The following is a 12,473-nucleotide window of genomic DNA, read 5'->3' on the forward strand; positions in this document are numbered from 1 at the left end:
TTAAACTTGTCTTAAGTAAAATAAAAAAATAATAATAAAAAATATAAAATAGTGCAGAATTATGAAGTATTCAAAAGTAATCCAAGCAAGGTAGGCAGTCTTTTTCCAGTCGAAAATCTTTTATTAAGTACACAGACAAGCAATTCAAGTAAAACAAAAATAGAGTAATAGTTTCCTCACAAGCTTTCTAAATATATATATATATATATATATATATATATATATATACTTTTTATCAGTCAAGGGAGTGGTTTATTGTGCTGTAAAACAAAGTGTTATTGGTACACGTTAAATTCACATCCCTTCCCCCATCAGTGTGACATTCAAACTGGTCCTGCCCTACTTAGTAGCTGTCATAGTAATATAACCCTTATGTACTTTAAATAAAATTTATAATGATTTGGTACCCCTTATTTAACCAGATTATTAAGTAGATTATTAAGTCTGTGATTTTAACCAAGACAATATACTACATGGCTGGAAATGTATCAACCTTAGTCCATTTGGCAATCAAAAAGTATATATAAATATATACATATACACTTTGCATGTAAAAAATCAATTGTAAAAATCATATTCTATTTTCATAACCTGTTGTTAACAAAGATCACTTTCGTCCTTCTAGACTTCTACAGGTCTGTGTACAAGAACCCTAAAAACTATCTATAAAAATATTATTGTATAATTAGTTAGTATTGTTATTCCACATCATTTTGAATACAGTGGAAAAAAGCGAACCAGAAAAAGAAAAAAATAATAATAAGAAAATGTATGATGATGGAAACAAAATATACACTTAAATTACAACTGATTTAAAATGGTATTTAAAACCAACTGGTAGAATAAAATAAAATAAAATAAAATTAGTCGTAAACAATGTGGCAATTTTCTATGTTCCAGTACACTTTTAATTGAACAGTAGTAGTTTAGTCCAGGCTTCCTAAAAGAGTTCAGCTTTAATTGCCACACAAATTCATGTTTCTCCAGAATATATGGGATGTCTACTTCAAGATCACCCATGTCTATGTGATCCAGGATCTGGAACTTAAAATCTGTGTGTCTTTTATGAAGAGAAAGGTGTTTGGCTAGTGCATTACTTTTACATCCGAAGCAGATTTCTGACAGATGACACAAAATCCTACACTTGAGTTTATTTACAGTCTTGCTCACATTCATTGCAATGTGCCCTGTAAATTACTTTTGTAGTGTTACAGTCACCCCCTGCACTGGTCTTAATGATTTTCTTTAAATAAGGGCAATAAAAATTATCACCTTGCTGTATAAATATACAAAATGTACAATTAGTTTCACATCTTTTAGTGTTTCTCTCATACGGTCTAGGTTTAAATTCAACAAAACTTCTAATGTTCCTTGCCTTCCTATAAACAAAGGATGGGGCTTCACCTAAGATGTTAATCAGAAAAGAGTTTCCCGTGACAATGTCCCAGTTATCTTCAATAACATTTTTGATAATGTGATAATCCAAAGTGTAAGTTATGATGCAATAGCTGCTAGCATTTTTATAGTTTCATTAATAGGCTTATTTTCCCAGCAGCTATTTCCACCACTACATCAAACATTAGCTGCTTTCAAAGTGAAATGTGAGATGGATATCAGGAAACTCCTTAAAAACCTCCCAAGAGAAAATTTTATAACTTAACACAGGGAGAAAGAAAAACATTGATTGAGCTAGGCAATGATAAATCCAGGCGTGTAATGAAAGTAGACAAGGGATGAGGTATACTTATGACTGATAGCACTAGCTATAACCAAAAGATACAGAGCATGCTGCAGGATAACATATTTTATGAGTTATTTACCCTAGATGACATAAAAAGAGCATATGATTTATGAAACCCTAATCTCACCATATTGTGGGAAGAAAAACGTATTACTGAAAATCTTTATAATTATTTATGGAGTCCATGCCCACGTTTACCTTACTTTTTTGGAATACCAAAGCCATACAAGAACAGAGAAGACCGACCTTATAGATCGGTGGTAGCAAGTGGAGGTTCCCTTACTGAAGCCACAGCCATTTACCTTGATTACTTGATGAAACCTTTAGCATAAAAGAATAAGTCATACATACGAGATTTATTGGATTTTTTGAGGAAAATGAAAAACATTACAGTGGAAGCTGACAGTATTTTACTAATTATTGATGTGGTGTCCTTGTACATAGTGCTCCCTCACAATTACTGTATAACAGCAGCTATGGGGTCTTTTAAGAAACATAATCAAGGTACACAGGCACAACTGCAAAAGTTAAGCAAGCTCATTAATCTTGTACTGGACTTCAGTTTCTTTACTTTCAATGGCAAACACTACAAACAAAACTCTGGTATAGCAATGGGGGCTGCCATGGCTCCCAGCATAGCTAACATAGCCCTGGGCAAGTGGGAGGAGGACTTTGTGTTAAACACAGACTACATGCAGCATATCACATGCTATTTATGTTTTATTGATGACATATTTATTGTTTGTGAAGGTGACACCTTGCAGTTTGGAGATTTTATCACTTACCTCAATCAAACCCCCTTCCTGAAGTTTACCTCTTCCCATAGCTATACTTCAAACACTTTCTTAGATATGCAGATTTCCAAGGACACCAACAATAACAGAATCACCACTGATCTATTCAGAAAACCAACAAGGGTTAACTTATTACTCCATAGTAATAGTCTACATCCTACAAAAACCAACTATAATGTAGTCAAGTCCCAGGGCTATAGATTAGCTAGAATTACCACAGAGATGGAACCATTTTGAGAAACCCGAACAACTTAGAGAATGATTTTCTAGTGAGAGGCTAAGAAAGTCGGATGTTAAAAAACATCCTGGAATCCATTATAGAACTGAAAAGAAATGAAGCACCTTCACTCAACCTCTCCAGTAAGAGAATGTTAAGAAATTCCACAGAGAATAACACATGCAAAAATAGCTGCATCCTGACATACACTTTGGATTATCACAGTATCAAAAATGTTACTGAAGAAAACTGAGAAATTGTCACAGGAAACTCTTTTTTGATTAACATCTTAGGTGAAGCCCCATCCTTTGTTTATAGGAAGGCCAGGAACATTAGAAGTTTTGTTGAATTTAAACCTAGACTGTATGAGAGAAACACTAAAAGATGTGAATCTAATTGTACATTTTGTATATTTATACAGCAAGGTGATAATTCTTATTGCCCTTATTTAAAGAAAATCATTAAGACCAGTGCAGGGGGTGACTGTAACACTACAAAAGTAATTTACAGGGCACAGTGCAATGAATGTGATGCATTTTATGTGAGCAAGACTGTAAATAAACTCAAGCGTAGGATTTTCTGTCATTTGTCAGAAATCCAATCCGGATGTAAAAATAATGCACTAGCCAAACACCTTTCTCTTCATAAAAGACACATAGGTTTTAAGTTCCAGATCCTGGATCGCATAGACATGGGTGATCTTGAAGGAGACATCTCGAATATTCTGGAGAAACATGAACTCATGTGGCAATTAAAGCTGAACTCTTTTAGGAAGCCTGGACTAAACTACTACTGTTCAATTAAAATTGTACTGGAACTTAGAAAATTGCCATATTGTTTACATGACTAATTTTATTTTATTTTATTTTATTCTACCAGTTGGTTTTAAATACCATTTTAAATCAGTTGTAATTTAAGTGTATATTTTGTTTCCATCATCATACATTTTTTCTTATTATTTTTTCTTTTTCTGGTTTTCTTTTTTCCACTTTATTCAAACTTATGTGGAATAACAATACTAATTATATGATAATATTTTTATAGATAGTTTTTAGGGTTCTTGTACACAGATCTGAAGAAGTCTAGAAGGATGAAAACGATCTTTGTTAACAATGGGTTATGAAAATAGAATATGATTTTTACAATTGATTTTTTACATGCAAAGTGTATATGTATATATTTATACATATTTTTCGATCGCCAAATGGACTAAGGTTGATATATTTCCAGCCATGAAGTATATTGTCTTGGATAAAATCACAGACTTAATAATCTGGTTAAATAAGAGGTACCAAATCATAAATTTTATTTAAAGTACATAAGAGTTATATTATTATGACAGCTATTAAGTAGGGCAGGACCAGCTCAAATGTCACACTGATGGGGGGAGGGATGTGAATTTAACATGTGTACCAATAGCATTTTGTTTTACAGCACAATAAACCACTCCCTTGCCTGATAGAAAGTAAATATATTTAGAAAGCTTGTGAGGAAACTCATCTCATCACAAAAGGATTCTCATCCAGAAAAAAAGAGGTCATTGCTCCCCTCTACTCATCACTCTTTAGACCCATTATAGAGTACAACTCCCCTTTTGGTATGTACCTCACAAGACATCTACAACAACTGGAAAGACCATAGAAATACCTCACAAAGAGGATTACTGGCCTCAAACAGATGCCCTATGCAGACCGTCTCAAAAAACTACAGCTTTACTCCATCGCATATCGCCTACTCAGGGGCGATCTCTGCCTAACATACAAAGCTATGTCAAACCCAGAGCTGTTGGACATGCTCCACTTAAAGAAATCCCAATCCCTCCGAGCTACATGCTCTAGGGACCTAAACCTTGTCACCACAATAAACAGAACATGCTGGAGGGATAGATTCCTGTCCCAGAGACTTCCCATACTCTGGAACTGACTACCTATGTCAAACAGAGCTCCTCATTAGCACTCTTTAAGAAAAATCTTGATGATTGGATGGGAAATGGGAAATTCACCCCAGGGATCACTTCTGTGGCTCTGCTTGACAGGGACACAGGAAAATAATTTTCTTGGGTGGCAAAAGCCAGGGTACATTTTTTTGGCTAGGCTTATATAGGCCCTAGGGCCAATAGCCTAGTACCTACCTATGAACCTATGAACCTATTACTCTATTTTTGTTTTACTTGGATCGCTTGTCTGTATACTTAAAGGATTTTCGACTGGAAACAGACTGCCTGCCTTGCTTGGATTACTTTCGAATACTTAGTAATTCTGTACAATTATATATTTTTCATTATTTTTTTTTTATTTACTTATGACGAGTTTAAGTTTGCTACTTCTACTACTATTGTCTGATCTGATTAATATACAGTGATTAACTACAGATATATGGACTGCAATTCTTCCACACAGAGAAGTTTCTTACACTGTTTTGTTTTTGGACCCACTATACTTGTTTAGTGGATTGTTTTGAGATTTCGGGGATACCACGGAAATTGCTTTTTTTTTTTTTTTTATTTACAACCTAAGTACAGCAAACAAGGAATAACTGCAATGAAAGGATCTCAGCAACTTAAAATGACTGAACAGGTACGGTACTGTTAATTAACATATGAATTGCTAATAAAAATATAAATTACATAGCTGACTTAAGTGAAACACTTAAACCCTAATATGACTTACAAGTGAACGACAGTACTACCTATGTGCTGAAAAATCCAAAAGGTTCCTACAGCCAATGAGAGTATGTACAAAAGACATAATGAAGGTCCCTGGCACATACTTACAGTCTGTATGAAATACTTTACCTGACATCTTAAAAGCTCAATAACAACAACAGAGTAGAAAATTATGCTTTTGACTTGCTTGAAATTAGCTGCCTATTTCCAGCGTTGCAAGAGCTAACTTTACATATTCAATTCTTTATACATGTGCTAAACAACTGATGTGACACACCTCCTCTATTTCTGAATACTGGTTGTGAATACCACGAGCTATAAAGAACATATTAATGGTGAAGAAATCTGACAAGAAAATAGAAAATAACAATGAAACTGACATAAGCTGCATCTCACTGCTCTAATCATTAAATACAACTTCAGGGCTTAAATAATCTATAAAATGGTAACAGTGCCAGCAAATAACACATGCTATCACGCACCTAATCAGCAAATGCATCTAGCAGTGGTAGGATCCATTTTATCCTACTGCAAAACTGACAAAACAAATCACTGTTATATTACTTTCAAAAATGACACAAAAAAGACTAACTTTCCACTGAAGACAACAACGCATTACTGATTTGGAAATTTTATGGTGTTTAGCAGTTACTCTCCAAAATTAGCATAAAGATAAACTTAAGCTCCTCTCAAGACCAGATCTTAAAAGCGCTTAGGGATGTTTAGCAAAATCTTGTTAAGGGCACACTAAGCATTGTTAAGATCAGGTCTCGCAGCAGGGACTAACAGACAGTGCAGGCTGGTAAAGAACACAGGTAGAAGGTAAAAAAGCTTCTCAAAGTTGTTAGAACTTTATTCTGTAAATGTGTAAGCAATGTTTTCCACCACAGAAGGTAGGAATAACTGAAAAATTAGGACAAGCACTGTAAGTATCAGGCACATTTATCAGCATCAGCTGCTTTACCTTCTGCTAGAGGAACAGTTTGTTTCTGCATGCTGTACCTCTCAAGCCCCCCTGATTTTGCAGAATGTCTCCAATTTTGCTTCATGTTTTTGCCCTGACCCTCATAAAACTGTTTGATTTTCTGGAAAATCATGGAAGATTACAGTTTGTCGATAATACTACACAGAACTTCATACTTTGTTCTTATTCACCAGGAAATACATGTTGTTCTACTTTTTAAATAAATCAGAGCAATATTTAAAAACTGTCCCTAATTTTAATCCTTTGATCCTCCATTAGTTTTGGATTTGTCCACAATTCTTAGGCAAAGAAGTTGAGAGGTATGCTGCTGCTGCCTGTCTTATAGCACTCACTAAGTGCTTTTCCAGCTTTCAAAGCAAAGCCAGTAAAACACTTTGCACTTTTTATTGTAACTCGTAGTACGTGGAGCAGATAAAATTGTATCCACTACAAATATGATCATGACCCTTATTATGTGTTCCAGACATGGATGCCAATATTCACCTTAGTTTTGCTCTCATGGTGAATTTTTTAGTATCCATGTCTCAAACACATAATCAACTCGTTACGATTGGAGCCCTGATCATCATCCTCTATGTTCTACAGACAGCAATGAAGTAACACATAGATGTAGCAGCATCAAAAAATACGTAGGTGGTCTTAGTATCAAAAAAAGCATATGATTATGTAATGCTGATGTATTTCTTTATAGGAATATACCCTTTCTGGAAACATCCATACAGTGTACGCAATCAATATTCTAGAATGTCAGAATGTTAAAAAAAATTATTTAGCAGTTACCCAAAAGGCCATCAGGTCTGGTGGCAGCAGCTGAGGACAGTCACATCAAGAAAAGAAGGTGACAAATGTCACTATATTTTTATTTTTCACCTGTTATACTAGCAGTCTGTAATGAAAAGCTGAAAAATATATTGTTTTAGAATACCACCAAGCAGTGATCACAGAAGTGGAATGATTTCAAATAATATGTTTAATGTAATAAATAATGCATGCTGACAATAAAGTACAAGGCTGCTCATCACAACGTTTTTATACAGTATAACAACTTGAAAGAACTCCTAATATACTTTGGGCATTATTATTATTTTTGTCCAACTTGTATATGAATTCTTTGCAAGATTACTACATTTAAATGAAATATGAAAGCGACTTTTCATAATTCACCAGAGCTCAATGGAGCTTGCGGTATAACTTGCAGTGTAAAGTCCAAGGAATTACAGCTGCTCTTGTAAAGCACTGTCAAATAATATACAACTTCATCCTCTACTTCAGTCTAAAAACAGGATAAGAATTTCAAGCAGTCTTATCAACAGAATTTAATCATTTGAGTATTTTCTGTTACCTCATCTCGAGAAAGTTTCTTGTCCTTATCTACATCGATCTCATAAAATGCTTCCACACTGCGGGGACCTTTTGTAACTGCATACAGTTCAACCTCAAAAATTAACGTTGCATTAGGAGGTACACGATCTACACAAAAAAGAAGAAAAAGAAAAATTGCAGTGCCTACAGATTCTCATTGCAGTACCAGTATTCAGGACCTACATAAAGAAAATAAATGTCAGAAAAAAAAATCAGAATCAACAAGCAATACTCTTCCAGCAAAACTATCACTGAAGTATCTGCACTGACAACCCTTGCCAAAAACCACACACACACACACACACACACACACACACACACACACACACACACACACACACACACACACAAGTATATGTAAGCATGAGTATGTGTGCAAACACATATACACACACAAATGTATAAATGCATGAGCATGCATGCACACAAACATAGATGCACAAACATATGCGTGTCAGAAAGTATTACTTCCTGTTGGATGAGAAGTATTAGCATAAATGTTTTGTAATTTTCTATATACCAACAGCTTTACAACATAGACTCTAAATTTTGACCTAGGAGGAAGAGGAAAAGTCAGGGATGCTAGAGCAAATGTAGAAAAGGAAGTATGACAAAAGCTAGTGCTAACTGAATATTTACTATTGCTGATTCATACTAGGACATACCTCTGACATTAGTAGCAACTAATATGGTCCTTGCTACTAAGCACTATGCATCAGTTAATCTCATTCTGTTTGTGTGCTGAAGAACTCCAAATAAGAACTTGAACAGTGAATACATTTTAAGTAAATATTTCCATAAATACTACAAGAGAAAGCGTAATAGCCTGCTTCCCAAGGACATAAAGTCCATGTTTGAATAGTTTGCCTGTGTTCTCCAATTACTGTGTAAATCCACAACATAACAGTTTTAGTCACCTTGAAGACAGCAACAATGGTAAGCACAGTAGATTACTGAATTTCTCTAAAAAGTAATGCCTGTTTAGCATTATTTTATCTAGAATTCTCCTTACTGGACAAGTGTTCATAGCTTCAGTATATTTACTTATCACTGTGTTTTGCATACTGTTAAGGTTTCTATTATTTAACTATAAAACATATGGCTGGCTGACTACTGATAACTATAAGGGTAATTACACAGAATTGGTGAAATATAACTGTTTGTCTCCCTCCGTTAATTAAATCTGTTTGTGCATAACTCATATGGTATGGCTGTCTTATTTTAAGAGTAATCGTGACCTTGGAGTGCCAGACTGGTCCAGTTGATGGCAGAGTAGTAACATTGAAACAGAAAGAAAGGAGGTCCTAAAAAGGTATTACTAGTCCCTTTTGAAAATTATTGTGTGTGTGTGTGTGTGTGTGTGTGTGTGTGTGTGTCTGTGAGTGTGTGTCTGTGTGTGTGTGTGTGTGTGTGTGTGTGTGTGTGTGTGTGTGTGTGTGTGAGAGCCTGTGTTTGTGTGTCTGTGTCGATGCAAACTAGTTTAATCTAAGATTCAGTTACACAGCCCAAGGCAGGACTGCACAGTTGCTATTCTGTCTTAAGGCTGTCCCTGATGTGTTCAGTAAAGACTCCAACAACCTGGATATGTGACTGTCCTCCATGAGATATTTATAGTGACTGCCTTCCAAAATGAGGTATACAATTTGACATGCATTTCCTGTCTATGCACTCTCTTACATTGAATTGTAAAATATACTACAGCCCCTTTATTTAATAAATATTCTTTGAGGTATTGTGCATTAATGTATGATGCTCATTTTTAAAGTATCTATATACTTAGCACATCATGATTACATACTATCAGGTCTTAATTCAAATGGAACGCGCATTAAAGATTCCAACGAATGCACCTCTGTTACTTAAAATTTCTAAGTATTGTGAATGATTCTTGAAATGTCTGTGCATTGAGCTAGTTTCTTCAATGGTCTTCCAAATGTTCTTAATGCTCTGCCAAATAAAATATTAGTTAATTCACCTTCCTAATCAAGTGCCACTGTATGAAACAGGACTTTATATTTTCTAAGTTTATATTTATATCAGTAGCTTTTGAGTCAAAAGCTTTACTTGGTGTCCTGAAAATGTTAGCAAAGTGTACCTTACTTTACTTTCACAGTCTTTCAGCCCCAATGTTTTCAAAGAACATTTTTATAAAATATTATACCCATGCAGCAGTGCTAAGGTTATATTCAACTTTTTGTTGTACTACTTATACCACCTCTGTACTCTCAGATTATACAAAATCAGTTCCTTCATTCTTGACAGCAACTACATATTTAATTCTTTGAACGTTGATTTGCTTTGACACATATATGCAATATTATGCTACCACAGGTTTTACAAAACAGGGGAAACTTTTCTATCATGCTTACAGCTGCATCCAGCACTCAAGAATTTCATCTGTAACTCAGTGTCTCTCTTTCTCATCACCATTTCAGTAATTCTACATTTTTACTTAAGATTTAATTATTTCTCACATATTTATCTTGCATACTTTCATTTCTTCATTTAACTGCATCTCCTGAGCATTTGTAATTTAACTCACTCATAATATAGCCACAGCTTTAGATAAGGTCAAGTTCATAAATTCATAAGTAGTAAAATGTTCAGGCCATAGGGCCATCAAGGAACACTATCCAAAAAGCTGGATCTAAAACCTGCTCACCCATGCATAAATCTAACTTTCTCTTGAAAGACTTAACATTCTCTGCTTTTCTTAGCGCATCAGGAAGCTTATTCCATAGTACCACCAATCTAATGGTAATATGTCTTCTTCTTCTTTTGGCTTTTCCCAGTTAGGGATCGCCACAGCAGATCACCTGTCCGCTAATGATTGGTAGTGGAGTTTTACAGTGTCGAGTTACCAGCCCAGTACCCAACCTTCCACAGAAGGCACACACATGCACCCACTCACATCTAGGGCCAATTTAGAGTGTCCAATCCACCTACAGCATGTCTTTGGGATGTGGGAGGAAACCGGAGCACCTGGAGGAAACCCACGCGACCACAGGGAAGACATGCAGACTCTGGCATCCCAGCCGAGAATCAAACCGGAGAACCTCTTGCTGTGAGGTGGCAACGCTAACCGCTGCACCACCGCGGCTGCCCAATCTAATGGTAATGTATGAATATCTGAAACTGGTGCTTAACATTCTGTCTAATTAAAAAGTATCAATGTTATAAATTATCTGTAATGCAATATCATGAAATACATAAAATGCAAATATTAATTTACCTTCTATATATCTATAATGAGCACATAATGAATTTAGAACTTAACATTACCTCATGTAATTCAAATCCCTAACTTCAGAAAACTATTTTATTAAACTTTCCCTGTATGTTTTCAATAGTATTAAGTTATGTCAGGTTATACAAACAAAATTCTCTATTACGTTCTAATATAGGTCAAATATGAGTTTAAAGAAGAAAACCAGACAATTTTTATCATACATGGTGAAATTTCTAAGAATGAAACCCAGTTTATTTGTGGCTTTGTTCCTGAGAGTTTCCATGTTTATCCAGTGTGAATTTAGGGGGAATAATAATCCCTAAGTCTATACAGATATTATCTTCTACTAATTCAAATGAAGGTAAATTTATTGATCATTTGATACTTTATTTTCCAAAATACATGGCACTATTTTTACTTTTACTAAATTTTATTCAAATATTACTAGCTTACTTCCCAATTTTAGCCACGTAAAAATTAATAACTTCAAAATCACATTGACTATTGAAAAAGAAGCCAATCTTACAACCATTAGCATACTTTGAAATCCAGCAATGATTATCTTGATGAATACTACTAAACACAGTTTTGAACAGTACTGGACCCAATACCGAACCCTGTAGAACCCTGCAACATATATCCATAGGGTGAGATATAGTGCCATAAACCTCACTGTCTCTCCTTCTCATCACCATCTCTGTGATTCAACATTTTCACTTAAGATTTCATGTTTAATTCATTATTTGTCTCATATTTTATCTTGCATCCTTTCACCTTTCAGTTCTTCACCATCTGTTTTCTACACGATAACCAGTTTGAAATTCAAATAATAAAAGAGAGACTGTGTTTTTTTAATTTCACAATACTGTAAAAGTTACTAAATGAAACAATAAATCAAAAGCCTTAGGTCCAAATAAATAACAACAGCACTTAGTCCGAAATCCAAAAGCATGGCAATTTCATTGCAAAAACCTATCAAATTAGTTTGGTTGGAACAACCATGAGTAAAACCATGCTGATAACTGTCATGTTTCTTAAGATTCATTTCACTGTCTACTAATTAAATAAGACATCTTTCAAAACAATTACCTAAAATAGATATCAGACAAATTGTCTGATGGTTCCGAATATCAAGTTTACTTCCCTTCTTATATATAGGTGTAACAGTTGTTAATTTTCATGAAGGGATGGACTGTGCCTATAACCATAAATCTATTATATAAATTACACATTACTGGTTCTAGAGGGTCCAATAAATTCGCTATTGTAATAGCAGGTATATTATCAGGGCTCACAGCCTTTGATTTATTATCTTTTTCAGTTACTGCAAAATAAAACTGTTTATCAAAGAACATGAACTTGTCTCGGTAACCTCCAAAGATACTTCAATGTCAGTATTAGCCATATAACTCTACTGACTGTTAATAAAGTATTAACTGAATATATCAACAATAGCTAAGGGTTCAGATATAATTGTCCT

At 34.6% G+C, this 12,473-nt stretch overlaps 1 protein-coding gene across 1 annotated transcript in view; it reads right to left on the minus strand.

Annotated features, from left to right (window-relative positions):
- FKBP7 (FKBP prolyl isomerase 7) overlaps positions 1 to 12,473 on the minus strand; it is a 162,597-nt gene that overhangs the window by 34,534 nt on the left and 115,590 nt on the right. The window contains exon 3 of the mRNA XM_044075273.1: positions 7,745 to 7,872. Within this exon, the coding sequence (XP_043931208.1) occupies positions 7,745 to 7,872 (128 nt within the window). The remainder of the gene's footprint in view (positions 1 to 7,744; positions 7,873 to 12,473) is intronic.

This window comes from Protopterus annectens, chromosome 6.part0 (assembly GCF_019279795.1).
Source record: "Protopterus annectens isolate FY-2018-M chromosome 6.part0, PAN1.0, whole genome shotgun sequence".
NCBI lineage: Eukaryota > Metazoa > Chordata > Ceratodontiformes > Protopteridae > Protopterus > Protopterus annectens.